The following is a 15,767-nucleotide window of genomic DNA, read 5'->3' on the forward strand; positions in this document are numbered from 1 at the left end:
CTCTGGTCAAATGGCTCATGGAATGAGCCAGGAATGGAAGCAAGGATGCTTTCATGACTAACATACCATGATCAAGAGATAATAATCCAATGAAATACCCCAGAAATCTCTTACAAAACCAAAATAGAATGGAATAGTATGTGGTAAAATTAGATGAATTAAAACAATATCTTTTAAAGCCATGACTGTGGGAGCCCGTTCTCGGGTTCCTCGTGGCTTTACTCAGCAGGTCCGCATAGAGGATGATTAGGACCACGGGAATGAGTGCAGGTGTCTGAGATGGTCTGCACTTGGCTGTGCTGAGCGAGGAGGTCTTTTGCTCCACCCCTTGGCGTCTCTATAAAAACCCTGGGGCAGAGACAGTCGAGGCCCTTTGGAAAAGGTTCCAGGCCCTCTCGAGGCTATCCTTTATTTTCTATCTGTTTATCTCCGCAAGATTCTCCGAAATAAATCCTTCTATCTAATATTTCCTGCTGCTCGCACTCAAGAAAACTCTGGGAAGCTGTGGGGTTGGTGGGTAAACGCCCCACACATGACCTAACACATCAAAGACAAACCAAAATCTCAGAATGAAACACAGCATCTTGGGGAATTCTGGTACAGCAAAATTAGATGGAAAAGATTGATTTCTCTATAAATACGCTGAGTCAGTAGACAGCTGTGTGAAAATGAAGATTCCTAACATACTGCATACACCAAAACAAATTTTAAGAAACTGAAATTTCATAAATGTTATGAAATCACAAATAAAACTTAAGGCAAAAGAATTTGTTCTGAAATGAGAGGTTTCTTTTATCATAGAGAATTCACAGAGGGTAAACGCATAAAGGAAAATATTGATAAATTTAAATGAGCAAAGCTCTTTAACTGCTCTCTATAAAAAGAGATCGTAAGGTATAAAAGCAAATGATAACCTAGGGGGATATTTATAGAGCCCCGCAAAGCACTGAGGTCCACAGAGCTCTATGAAAGCAAAGAGATACAAATATCAGGTAGGGACATGAACCCTTTCAGTCTCTACCTTACACATGGTATCAGAGTGAGACATTTAAAGCTTTTTAAATAAATTAAGAAGGGAAGTAAGAGCATATAGTCTGAAAAGCGCTAAAGTAGGCAGACAGGCAGTGGACTGAGACAGCTAGCCCAAGCTCAGTTCTACTTAGCAGCCAGCCCTCCAGGACAGGAGTCCACAGCAAGTGTCAAAGGGGGACACAGATGACAGGCACAGCAGCCCGGGGAGAAAGAGCCAGCTCAGGCACGCCACATGTCACATGCAGCTGACCCTCCTTGTCTGGCTGCCTAGACTCACAGCACACCAAAGCTAAGAGACCCAGGAAATGTTAAGGCCTCGTCTCTTCATTTTTCAATATAACAAAGTTCTCAAAAATGTTAGGAAAATATAAATGAGTAAAAAACTGCAAATTTCTATAACTTTGCTGGGAGAGACTCCATGTTATTTGCCAGGCTATTCCCTTGTAGGGAGGCCATATTGCTGTTTTGACCAGACTGCTCATACTGGTCCCCTCTTTCTATGTACAAAGCAGTTGCCCAAGGTCTATATGAGTAGATGGCTTTCCGTGGCCTCCACCCACATTTCAGAGTCCAACTTAAGACCACTGTGCCCTTTCTGAGTCTCCACGAATGCCCTCCTAATGCTGTTACCACAACCCAGGGGACAATGTGGCTCTGGGGATTGATGGCTTTCATGAATGTGGGCTTTAGAGAGAAACAGACTACCACATGCAGGAACACGGCTCCTGCAAAAAGACTTGGGTAATGCAAGATCAGCAAGGCATTGTTTGAGAAGGTGAAAAACTCGTAAGTAGCTCCCTGACACTAATACTTTCCTTGTCCCTGTGTGATGGCCTATATCACTGAGTTTATCTCTTTGTTTGTTTGCAATGCTGGGGCCTGAACCTAGAGTCTCATCCACAGTAGACAAGCACTCTACCATCGAGTACACCCAACCCCATATATTTTTCATTTTGATTATGACTTTTTTTTTTTAAGCCACAGTCTTTTTTTTTTTTTTTTTAAGATTTATTTATTTATTATGTATACAATGTTCTGTCTGCATGTATGCCTGCAGGTCAGAAGAGGGCGCCAAATCTCATTACGGATGGTTGTGAGCCACCATGTGGTTGCTGGGAATTGAACTCAGGACCTCTGGAAGAGCAGTCAGTGCTCTTAACCTCTGAGCCATCTCTCCAGCCCATGACTTTTTTTTTAAAGAAAGTACTGTTCAACAGTCATGGCTGTGCCATTGGTTCAGCATCCTACAAGGCCCCGATTCTAATTCTAATGAATCGTATCGAAGCATTCAGCCTTTCCCACTAAGCCCCTGAAGTTCAGTCTGATTCTTGCCAAGGAACTAGCTAGAGCACCCAGCAGGACTCACTCCCAGGATATATACACCGTGGAAACAGACACATCTCCTAAGCTCCAGAATTTAAAAACACCATGGAACTTACTTTGATCTGTACAGTAAACCCTAATTTTTATATCTAATTATGCTGAAATAACAATTTATCAGGAAATTTTATTAGTCATGTTACATGAAGCCTCCACAAGTCCCTCCCACAACTGAAGTTTCCAATTCAATCAAAACTTTGTAAGATATTGTATGGTTTGGAGGCCTGTTGCTCAATCTCTTTCTCTCTTTGAAGCCCATAGCAGAAGGTTTATGGATGCTGTGTACCTACTACCCACCAGAAATTTGACCCTTGACCCACAGGCTTCTGAGCTCTCCACATCTGGGCACATACCTTCAAATGCATACCTGTTCTTGTATTATCTCATCTAGATGATAGCCTCTTGAAACAGGAACTGATTCTTACGGTTTTGTTGCCCCCGGAACCCACTTTCATGGCTCACACACTTAGCAACTCATATATTTATATTTTAGGCTAAGCCCTATTTTGAACTGAATAGTAGGAACCCTGAGGTAGCTTTGATGTAAATGCTTCAACTCAAACAATCAGGTCGGGCGCCACCACGGTCATCTTTCCAATCAGGCTCCAGGTGAGAAGAAAGGCTGACGAGGATAGAAACTTCCAGAACCAAGCATTAACAGTTTATTTTCTCCAGCAGCCTCCCTCTTCTGGCCTCAACAACGCATGCTCACATATCCCAAAAAAGTTTCTGCAGAACATATTGTAAGTGAAGCAGCAGTGGTCACAGGTTGGAGAGCCAAAGGATAAGACCTTGTGACCTTTCAGAATGTGCATCCTACAAAACATAGTACTTTCCAGATACAAGGGTATGGACAGCCTATGTTGGCCTTGGCATAACGGTTTCCAGACACGCATTCACAGGTCACTGGGGCTCAGGAACTCACCGTCAGATGTGTGAAGGAGCTTATGACTTTTCAGTGTCCCTTTGGATTTGAATTTCTTGCCACACATGTCACAGAGGTGGGTCTTCTCAGTGCTGTGGCGATTCATATGAGCCTTGAGGTTGCTCTTGCTACGAGTTGCATATTCACATAAAGAACATTTGAAGGGCTTCACACCTACCAAGGAGAAATGTATAAATGTACATTTACATGTGTTTGTGCACATATGTGTAGGGATCCAGATGAATAGTTCACACCATATAAAACATCCATTTGAATAAAGCAGTGTCCTTGCTTATCCCCAACATGTTCCATACTTCCCATGATTGGCTCATCTTACCTTGTTCCAACCTATAGAGACACTTCAGGGTCAGCCAAGGTCCCCTTCCTGTGCTTTCTGAACTTTCTAGTTGCCCATCAACATTCCATAATCCTGCAGCTCTCTCCTGCTGAAATGCTCTTACACATCACAGTGAGCTGATCACTTCTGCTCTCTCTACAGTCTGGTAACTCCCTAAAGACAGACACCCTGCTCAACTTACAAAGTGGTCATTAAATCCAACTGAACTGAGTTGAACTAAATAAAATTAGAGGCCCCATCAGTCTTTGCAAATATCAATGTGATCAGGCACTCAGGGTCAAGTGCTGGGAATATTCCTGTTCATAAAATAAACAGAGTCATATAACACTGGGTGTTGTTGTGTGTCAATGACTCACATTGAACTGTTCCCATGATATTGTGTCTGGCTTTTACCCACCAAGAGCCAGTATTAGAACAGCTCTTGTGCTTCATCTCAAACCATTTCTTGACCACTATGGAACTGTTATATCCTCTGAGCGACACAAGCCTGGTGTGTGACTAAAGTTCCACGTGCGTGGTCAATGTCGAGGACTGTGGACAGTACCCAGGACTTATTTATCTTTATTTTTTCCCTTCTTGTTAGTCTTCATGATTTTCTCTTGGATTTGCCTATTGTTTTTCTTATCCCGTGTCTTATTTTGGGACAGAGCTAGGAGAAAGAATACTTACAGTGCAATGCAATGATTAACTCCAAAGAATCCCAGCTACTGTAATGTGGGGAAGTAGGCTTTTAAAAAGAAATCTTTATAATTCCATCATTATAAAAAAATTCATACACAAGTGAAAAAAGAAATCACCACGACAATCCAACATAAAACAGCAGTCTTTAATTTTCTGAACCTTTATCAAAATTCTGAAGTTTTTAAAAAGAGTGGATTTCTCCCAAATGCTCAATATAGAATATTAACACTCTATCCCCTGTGAATGTAATAGTGTTGGCTGCACATTAAGCCTAGACACACACTGAGCCTTCTTCTGAAGAATTTAGGAAATGATCTCTCTGATTCCACAGCAAAACTCAAGGTACTTTATACTTGTGTTTCACAGGCAAGTGAACTACAGGTCAGGAAGATGGAAGGTTTGCTTCATCCTGCATCTCATATGCAGTAAGGAAGACTACAGTGTGTCCTCCCATTCCAGCCCTACGGCTGCCATACAAGCATTACCACCCAGGAGAACAGACTTATGTTCCCAGGCTCCTATCTCCCTGCATTTCCGTCGGTGTCAGGTCCCTGGTTCTGTGTCTAGCCACTCCCAGATGATTCCCATGAGCACCGTTCTGAACCAGTCTCCATGCAGACAGACAGAGGCTTCTGCCTCCTTCTCTGTGAAGACTGCTATCGATGAACTCCTTCAATGCCCTCAGAAAATGACATGTGTGTGCACCTCACCACCACTGCCAACTCCTCCATTGCTGCCTCCACACAGGAAGCATCACTTTCTCCCAAGGCCAGTCAGTGGAGACATGAAGAACAGAGCTTTAGAATCATTCCAGATGGATCCACATCCCAGTTCCATTCCTTGCTAGCTATGCAGGATGAATATTTTACTTTGTGAGCCTCGGGTGTCCTCACTGGTAACACAATACTTGGCTCTCCGGTCCCTGAACACACTGATCAGGGTATCCTGGGCAAAGCACTAAGCACACTGCCTGGGGCCCACAGTGCCCAGTAAGTGCTGGTGAACAAGGAAGCGCCCTGCAGCCTCAGCACTGGGCCTCAGTCCCATGCCTTCTCTCTTCACTGAGGTGGGAGTCGCCCTCTTCCCAGCAGCTCCTCCCCTGGGGCCTGCACTTGACAGTATATCATGGGAAATACTTGAGGCTCCTGACCAGCAGGAGGGAACTAATACACAAGACTAGCAGGGCATTCCTGCTACCTGCACCTTCCTAATGCTGAGGAGGGCAACATCCTCCTCTAGGGGCAAAGAATGAGGCTGATGGCAGGAGACTCCTGACTTCCAACCTGCCAGACTCTCAGCAAATGGCTCTCCAACACTTCCACACCTGGTCAAGCACCCCTGAGCACAGCCCCCATGCCTCTCCGAACTACCTCATTTCCACTCAAACCTTCCACCTTCCAGTCCTCTCTACAGTATAAACAATGATGCTCCACACTGTCAAAATTGCAAGGTTCCCGCTGCCCTCTTTTCTTCTAGTCATTCATAGTTCCATTATTCTTCAAGGCTGGTTACATACAGTATATAATAGTGGGCACTGGAACTGCCCAGAGTAACTCATGGGCTTGCCTGTTCTCAGGATAATGGTTTCCCTATAAGCAAAGTATGATCTATTTCACTACAGTTATAGCCACAGCTAGGAAGAGGGAAACACAAATGCAACTAAAGTCATGGTTTCCATCTCTGATCTCCACTGGCTGGCAGACACCACTCTATGTGCTAAAGAAATCCTAACAACAGGACAAGTGAAGATAAACTTCCTCCTTATGTAGTCCCCAAATAAAGCACACAGCACAAAATTAAATAGATGCTCCAGATGGAAAGACAACTCACCCTCATGAGCCCAGATGTGCCGCTGAAGGTCTGAGCCATTCTTCATGAAATAGAAATCACAATATGGACACTTCATGGCTCGCTTTCCAATTAGCCCTTTGAGCTGGACCCTTCTCCCAAGAACTTCAGAAATGGTGTTCATGGAGACCTCTGACCAAAAAAAAAAAAAAAAAACAGAGTGGCAATTAGAGAGGACAAGGCACTGTGTTCTTCAGATTAGAGGTAAATAAACTTCAATGGCACCTGCATACATATAAATATCCAGGAAGTGCCTCGTTGGTATCACGAAAGAGCCTTTTTACTGAAAAAGCTGAACCTGAATCTGATCAAGGTGTAGATCTAAGTACCTGTTAATGTACAATGTGAATAATGGAGAAACACTACAAAGCAATGAGCTTACAAGGGCAGAGCATGGGCTTTCTACAGGAAAAGTAACTCGGCTTCTCCCATAAATGACTGGTGCAGAAACCAGACAGGAGACTAGGGGCTCTACAGAATACAAGGAATGTAAGTGACACAATCACTAAAATACTGCAGCTCGATTCAACCTGTACAAAAAAAATCGTAGCTCAACTGGTGAAATTTTAAGTGGCCATACACAATACCCGAGGACGCAGTAAGAGTCATTGTTTGTTTTGTTTTTTGTTTTTTTGAGACAGGGTTTCTCTTCGTAGCTTTGTGCCTTTCTTGGATCTTGCTCTGTAGACCAGGCTGGCCTCAAACTCACAAAGATCCACCTGCCTCTGCCTCCCGAGTGCTGGGATTAAAGGTGTGCGCCACCACCACCCCGGCAAGAGTCATTGTTAGCACTGTTTTTTACAGGCCACACAGAGGTCATCTAAGCAAAACCATCATCCATTAGAGATAATCCGTAAAGTCTTTCACAGGAAAACTGAATGGGATAAACTTTGGAATATTCTAGAGAGAAAAAGTCATGTGAAGTGTAGAAGCATATGGAAGTTGAGGTGTGGACACACGGGGTCCCTTGTATACTTTTGTATTTATGAACAAAGGTCAGTGCTTTGACATGCGGTCTGCAGCTCACACTGGACCACCAGTCACCTAGGACAAAGGTTAACACCGGAAGAATGGAACGACATAACCCATGGGTTCCCACACTGACGAAGGTTCCCAGGTCTGTGTGTCCCCAGCTAAAACCTTTACTTTGAACAGAGAAGTCAGCTCTCATCTTCCAAGGGTGGTACAAATGTTTAAACAAGAGGAGGCAGGGATGAAGAAGAAGGTGGATTTTGCTGATACTCATCTGTGTAACCCAGACTGCTCTGTCTGCTCTACTTAATATGACAATGGGGTCTGACGTTAAGGTAAGGTCCACCTCCAAGATCCCATGGTAGTAAAAATGACAGTGTCTGGAGTACAAGTGGTCAGCATGCCACCGTACAGGGTGAAGCAAGGCAGATACAAGGCTTTCCCAAGGGAAGAGCATTTTAAATACTGAATTCATTCACATCCTCCCTCTTTATTCCTAGCTGGTACAGCTTACATACACTATTATGTTTCAAAATAAACAGAAGTATTTAAAAATTAATCATCAATTCTAAAATTCATAACCTTACCGGGATGATTGGTCTTGATATGTGACTTTATCAATCGGTCTTCTGAAAAAGATTTTTCACATACAGGACAAGAATAACTCCTTTTGTCCTTAATAGAAAAAAAAAAAGCAATTAACTGTCTGAAGTGTAGGTTCTGTAGAAAGATAACCACTACCCTTACCATCATCATCATCAAACACCATTATCACCATCACCATCACTACAAACACACACCATTACCACTGCCATTAAACACCATCACCACCACTACCATCATCACCCCCCATCAACACTGCTACCTCCACTATCAACATTGTCACCATCCCCATCATCGTCACCATCACAACCATCATCAATACTATTACCACCACAACATACAGCAGCAAGACCCTCATCCAAACTGGACCTACAGTGCATCCTCCGAAGCACTTAACAGACAGCCCTCCCTCTACACAGCCTTGGGAAGACCCAGGTGTGAGACCTCTAGGAAGGCAGAAAGGGCAGCCAAGAGGCTCTACCATATATTCCGGGGCTACTCAATAACCCAACAGCATAGGATGTCCTCAGCACTCAAAACACTGCTTGCACTAAGCTCTCACATGTGATTGAGATCCACAAGCATTTGCAAATAAAAGTCATTCATGTTTACATTATAGATTAAGAAAAGAAAGGCTGGGGAGCAGGGAGATGAACACAAGATCAAGGCAGTCAACATTCTGGCAAAGGGTACATGCATGTGTGTTGGTGGGGGGGAACGGAGATGAACTCATGAGCCCCCACCTCACTTGAGGAGCCATTTAAAGTCAATTGCTTCTAAAGGGGTGGGAGGGGAGTGCGGGGGGGCGGGGGGAGAGGGGGGAGAACTCTTTAAGGATGTAGGCTCTGGTAGGCTGACCATGCTCTAGTGTAAGAACTCACACACTTGAGTATACAAACAGGACAAATTGGTTGTTATTTAAAAAGAAAGAGGATATGAAGTTAGGAGGAGGGGTAAATCTGGAAGGGCTTAGGGAGAAGAGTCTGGAGTTAACATGATCAAAATACATAAAAAAAAAGCTTTCTACAATCACATACACACACACACACACACACACACACACACACACACACACACACACACACACACACACACACAGACCTTGCCATGAGCTTTCTGGCCAACCAATGCCATTGACTTCCTCCAGACAACATGGGCTTGGGGTTTCTCCACATGCTCCCATTAGTCCTTCCACTGTCCTTGACACTTGGCTCACAGTGCCATGTTAGAGTCTCAAGGACCCTCTGGCATCCTGGTGGCACCCTCCCACCTTGTCCCAGCCGCCCTTGTCATCACAGCTGATGGAGGCATTCAGAAGAGCTTTGAGGGAGTTTACACTGATCTCCCCTGAGACCTTGCTGTTTGATTTTTCTTCTTTTAATCCCTGATAGTCTGAAAGCAATTTATCTTAGAGCTTATCAGGGGCCCTGTTTCTTGATGTCTTTGAAGATTGTCAGGACACAGACAGTGGGAGAGGGGGCTGGGAGAAGGGTAGACTCTTAGGATTCATTTACTTCTTTTTCAAAAACTCAGTGTCTTGCTACAGATGAAACCTAAACACCAAACACACTCAGCAAACTTAAAAAGGACTGTGGCTAAAAGAGCCCCTGGCAAAGGCAGGGAACACAAGAAAGCTAGCCATAGGGTGGCTAAGAGCCCAGCCTTTGGAGTCTGTTTGCTCCAACAGAGATGCCTTCAAAGCCATCTGTGCCCAGAAAGAAGTGAGTGTCAGCAGGAGACTAGCAGGAGATGCAGAAAGAACCCTTGCCTGAGGCTAGGGCCTAGTTTATCACTCAGGTAACCTCATCTGGCCTGTGCCTCACTGGCAGGTATACTGGCCTCCAAAGAAGTGGAGAGTTCTGAGGCCCACACTCGTTGGAGAACATCAAGTTGAATGCCCTCCACTAACTATAAATATGACACGTGAATCCCCCTATAAAATACTGACATCAAGCTCCAAAAGAAAGTTGGCACTCACTCGGAACAGTTTCTGAACAATTTCTCAGGATTAGGTCACAGTCACAATATCTGTCATGTGCCAGAAGCTGTTCTGGGGACAAAGGCAGCAGATTTTTGAGCTCTTACAAGTTATCTAAAGATGTGCCACCCAGAAAGCCCACCCATCAATGTGGGGGTTTCAGAAGCTACAGCAAGCACTAGGAAGGTGACACTTGTGTTATGACAGATTGGAATACAACACTGGATGTGCTGGATTTAGGGCTGCAGAGAGAAGGCTTTCCTTCTGCTACAGACAGTTCTATTTCCCCAGGCCACGAGGAACCTGTTCTCCACACAGGAAGCTCTGGGAGCCTAAAGGCTGCTGCACAGAGGGTAAAACACCCAAACTGGATAATCCAGAATCAAACGTGTTTTGTGATTATATGTGACCACATTCTTATGGTAAGAATTCCCTTGGTAAGGAAAAAATGCTTTTCAGTCACCTACACTACGTTTTCCTCTGGTCACATGAACACACACTGATCAGGCAGACCCATTTATTTCTAAAAAGATATGCAAAATAGATTCCTTTACTTTCTCAGTGCTTTTAGGCAACTTATTATTTTAGTTTATCCAAAAAGTACATATTATTCAGCAAGCATCAAACAAAAGAAATTTGTGTGCTTCTCAAAGATCAAGGCCAAGTATTCTAAACACTTACCAAGAGGCCAGCAGACACTGGATGAATACACCACCCCTGTCACTGTTACTGACCTTAAACTCCAGCTAAAGGCACAAGGAGGAGGAGGGGATTGAGGTGAAGAGTAGCAACAGCATCTATCATGGTGGCCCTACACGCATAAGACCATGCTTAGTCCTTAGCAGTATCACCACAGTATGTTCCCAGGGCAGTCCTGGAGGTGGATACCACTGACCTCATTTCCAGGTCACGGGCCTGAAGAGCTTGAAGGGCAAACTATGCCCCTTCACAATCTTGAAACTAACTCTTTCTGGCTTGGACTGCAGACTCTGTGTGGGCACCTTTGAGGTCTCCTGAGAGGACACAAACAGAAGCAGGGAGCCCTTCTTTGAGGAACAGATTCCCAGCGCCCATTTCCCCTTAAGATGACAGGAGGCGGCCATGGGTCTCATTCCTAACAAATTCTACTGTGACACTGGGGTTCAGGGAGGTCACCAATTAAATCACTTAGGTAACAGTTTACACACTTATTTAATAGGAACCCAGGAATCCAGCCACCTAACCGCATCCCCCAGCAATACTAATATACACTGGCATTTGAACACTTTAATGCTGAAAGGAAACCTCAGAAAGCAATACCTGCCCTGCGTGTGGGTGAACTCTACTGACAGGCTCTGATTTGGTCTACTTAATCTCACTATTAAAAGAGCCAGGCATGACTCACTCAAATGTTTGCACAATCCTCTAATGGATCATGATCTATGGATGCTGCCATTCACTGACCTAATTTAATCCCCATAACCTTAAGGGATGAGGGAAGTGCTTTATCTCCAATTTATAAGCAAGATAACTGAGGCTCAAAGAGCCTAAGCAATTTGCCCAAAATCACAAAGACCGATGGATGTGGGACCAGAAATGAGCACACCAGAACCCAAAGCTTCCTTGCATTTGACTAAAATCATGTTTTCCCAAGTCTCCTCTTCATGAAGTTTTAATAACTTTAAAGTTGCTTTTGTTAGTGTTCTATCCCAGCAACAGGAAGGGAACCAAGGCATACACCACTTTACATAAAGATTTTGAACATCCTCAGAATGCCCTAAGAAGGAAGTTCTGGGGCTGATTCCCATGAGGGATGATTGCATTCCTTCACCACATATTGATGCCATGGGCTTAGTAATGAAAAGGAAGAGGCAGTGGGAAGAAACTACACTAGCCATCACTCTTTTATGTATTCTTAGATGTGAAATAGTGTCAGGGTCACAAAAACTGACAATTTGCCAGATTTTCTCTAAATCCTAATATAACCAGACTATGTCAGGATATGTAGCCTCATATGGAGGTATAGGATGGTATTTTAACTTTGGTTGTGCATGGGAATCTGTGTTCAAAGCAGGAATGGTAAAAACAAAAGTGAAACCTCAGCCAGCATTATAACATACCCAAGGCCCTCTTCAAGTGCACGGGTAAGGAAAGCAAGCCCAGAAGAGACCAGGGCTCACGCTGGTTCTCATGGTTTCCTATTGAGAACGGTATCACCCCCTGTCCCAGCCAGATGCTGATGTGACCTAGGTCCTCAGCTGGACCACAGCAACATGACAAGATGCTTTTACATCATAAGTAAGTTTGTGCAATCTCCCTGAATCTCAGCAGCAGCTAGAGAAAGGCTGCCCACCATACTCTCTGAAAGACATGCAGTCAGAATGAGGTAGAGCGCTGGACTCTGTCCTCGGTGCCACATCCCCAGTGCTATCTCTTCCTTGGCCATGATGATGGGAGTATGTTACACTAATGAAGGCAAGTGGCTGGTGAGGATAACACACTAAACACAGATGGGAGGTTTGGCAATGGAGAATATAGGCAGCTTCTCCTTAGATGCTTTACAGTTTTACAAACTTTTTGAAGGAAAGATTAACATTTAAACTCCAAAAGTTAACATGCATGAGTTACTGAACTGATTTCACCAAGAATTAGCTCAAATCCTATGAATGTAAGACAGTATAGCTGGAAGCTATATCCTGAGGTGATTACCACTAAAAATGTACTTCAAATGCTCATCGATTCAAGGAGAGTGAGCAAAATCCATACAAAGGAGTATTGCCCAACTCTAAAAAGGAGCCAAGCATGAAGCCTGCTATCACATAGATGAAAAAAAAAGATACTAGTCATCAAAAATATTTATAGCACACACATGTTATGTTCTTTTTATATAAAATGTTCAGGAGAGGCAAAACTCTGGACATACAGTGTCCAGGGACAAGGAAGTGAGTGATGACCACAAACAGGAATGTCTTCCTATGGGATAACAGAAATGCTCTAAAGTTGCCAACAGCTGCATAACTCTGTGTATGCACTAAATTCCACTGAACCTCACATCTTAAAAGAACAAATTATACCATATGCACATCACAAATCAATAGAGAGCTTAAAAAAAAACAACCTTCCTTGCAGATGTGGAATATTTTAGAGCTAACACCTTCATTATCAGGTCAACAGCATCTACATGAAGGGAACAGGACTTGTCCCTGTGTGGTCTCCTCAGCTGCATGACAGAAATAAGTTACAGCAAGGTCAAATGACAAATGTCACCCAGATTCAAAAGCTAGGAGTTTTCACAGAAGTGCTCTTCACTGCAATGGCATACAGTCCTTCACTTCAGGAACAAGTGTCCAGTGGATCAACTGCCCGGCATGAAATCAAAGCCAAGATTCGGCTGACCATTCCCTCCCTCCTCACCCTCTTTCTTAACCCAAATATCCTCAACCTCAGAATCATACTCCACATCCCCTCAGAGTATATGGGGAGGCAGTTTGAGGACCTGCTAGCCTTCTCCTCCCATTGTTATCTTTTCATCCCACACAAAGCACAGTGCACCTTGCAGACAAGAACAGCCTTACTTGTATCTAAAGTGTCTGGCATAAAAGCTTCCCGCTTTAGATACAGCAACAAATTAGGTACCTTTAAGAGTATCTCAACTGAGCTGGGCAAGGTAGCTTCAACCTGTAATCTAGGAGGCTAAGGCAAGAGGAGTAGTATGAGTCTGAGGCTAACCTGGCCTATAGACTGAGACCCAGTTTATATATATATATATATATATATATATATATATATATATATATATATATCTTAGTGGGAAGGTGGAAAGATGTATAAATACCAACAAGGGCAAAGGTAGAAATGAAACACTAAAAACTTCTAAGAAAATGTGAGTATTGATGAGAAGCAGGACAGAATCTCTTGTGAGGTTAACTGAGCCATACTCCTTGCATCAGATTACTGTACTTCTCTAGCAACAATGTGCAGACATTAACTTGTGCAGCTTTAGGAATGGCTGCCACTTAGCAACACAGGAATATCTACCACATAGTCTCTGCCTACCTGGGCCAAAGTCCATCTCTGCCACATTCCTTCAGAAGATGTACAAGTATCCAAGAGACTCACCAAGAAAAGCATGTCGAAGACTAAAGACCTGCTACCACCAAATAAATAGCATGGGACAGTGATAATGCCATGGAATGAATTCTGTCTTCCCTCATTCGTGGCATAACCACAGACTAAGTTATTGCATGATAGAGACAGGGACACCAGACTCTGTGTGGTAAAGGAAATGATTCCTAACTCCTAGGGGTGACATGGGAATTAAGTTAAAAACCCAAGAAGTGGCTATAAGATCAAACCAGCAGCTTTCTGCCCCAAGGTTGACCTCCCTAGAACTTCTACATGTTACTAAAGGTGAGATGAGCGCTCTGAAGGAAGTCACAACCATACTCATCACCCCAAAAGTAGAAGGGTGAATGCCAGTGATGTGTGCACATTCCCTGGGGAGAAGCAGTCAGATGCTTACCCACTCCTTATAGGGCTCCAATAGCAAACCAAAGTGTGCTCCCATCAAAGGCTAACCTGGGGAATCAATGAGTTTATTGAGCTTATTTATAGAACACAGATCAGAAGTTACTTACTGGAGTCTGGGTAACTCCAAAGAGACACACACACACACACACACACACACAAAGTCTCGCCCCAGAACTAATGACAACTACTAAGCAGATGGAGTTCCAAGCATTTCAGTGAACACTCCCACAATCTACACACTCTAGCATCCCAGAGATCCCAAAGCCACACACAATTAGGGTAGAATTATACACAGCTGGCTGTGGGGTACAAGAAAGAGTGATTGGGATCAGGTGAGCGTCCAGTGACCCTCTCCATTCCCCTTTCTATGACAGACCATCAACAGTCAACGACACTGGTCCTGGTGGTCCACTGCTGTTCTCAGGAAAGTCTTGATGGTTTTGCTCAGAGGGTGGCATCTACAATAACCGTTTATATATAAGAACCGAGGTACACAAAGTCAATACCAAAGCCATCAGAGGCATATTCCTGATTCTCCCAATGATCCCAGCACTCAGGATGTGGTCAAGAGACTGAGAATCAGCATCTGAGGAAGAAAATAACCAGGCTAGACCAGCAGGCCCAGGACATTCACAAGCAACAGACAAATTCTGAACATGGAACAAGAGGCAGTCTAGGCTGCACAGTCAATGTTTCCGCGAACAGTGGCTTAGTTCCTATCACCCATTTCAACTGGGTTTGAAAACTCAGTCCAGAGCAGCTAGCTTCAAAACAGTAAGATCAGTGGCATTAATAGTAGTTCATACCAGGCAGGCACTACTGTCGACACTCACATGTACTCCTTCACCTCCTCTTCACCTGCATGAGTAAACTGAGCCATGCAGTAGTTCCATTACTCATGCCAAACATGGTCAACAGGGCAAGGGTTCAGTCCAGACTTCTGCTTTCCTAGGCTCCAGCACTACACTCCAAGGCTACTCCTAACAAGAGCCTATTCAAACACTGGACTCATTCCCTCAGCCTCAGTGCCAACTGGACAGTAAGGACAGAAAAGTTTACCAATCATATGCCTCCGTGCCCCACTGGAGAAAGAGAGGGAGTGAGGGGAAGGGAGGGAGGGAGAAAGGGAGAGGGAAGGAGGAAGGGAGAGCGGGAGGAAGGGAGAGGGAGGAAGGGAGGGAGCGAGAAAATGGGGAAGGAGGAGAAGGGAAGAGCAAGATCAAGAACAAAAGCAAGCCTGCAACATGAGTAAGAGAGAGAGGAGAGAACAAGAAAGAAAATATGACAGGAAGCCAGTACAGCCGGCACTTATGCTCAACTACTTACCAGGCTCAGTTTCGGGGCCATTATATTTTAACATTGCATTAACAACAGAATAGAAACACACAAAATATACACAGATGTGTGTGTGTGTGTGTGTGTGTGTGTGTGTGTGTGTGTGTGTGTGTGTGTGTGTGTGTGCAGGTATGTCTATGTACATA

General features: G+C 44.0%; 1 protein-coding gene across 3 annotated transcripts in view; it reads right to left on the reverse strand.

Moving 5' to 3' along the window:
• Nucleotides 1–15,767, reverse strand: part of Zfat (zinc finger and AT-hook domain containing) — a 181,160-nt gene that overhangs the window by 83,381 nt on the left and 82,012 nt on the right. For all 3 annotated transcript variants that reach the window (XM_052747939.1, XM_052747937.1, XM_052747940.1), the window contains 3 exons: nt 7,784–7,871; nt 6,207–6,356; nt 3,338–3,511 (listed from right to left, as the gene is read on the reverse strand). In XM_052747939.1, the coding sequence (XP_052603899.1) occupies nt 3,338–3,511; nt 6,207–6,356; nt 7,784–7,871 (412 nt within the window). The remainder of the gene's footprint in view (nt 1–3,337; nt 3,512–6,206; nt 6,357–7,783; nt 7,872–15,767) is intronic.

Source organism: Peromyscus californicus, unplaced genomic scaffold (genome assembly GCF_007827085.1).
Source record: "Peromyscus californicus insignis strain IS unplaced genomic scaffold, ASM782708v3 Scaffold_20__1_contigs__length_68692818, whole genome shotgun sequence".
Classification (NCBI taxonomy): Eukaryota; Metazoa; Chordata; class Mammalia; order Rodentia; family Cricetidae; genus Peromyscus; species Peromyscus californicus.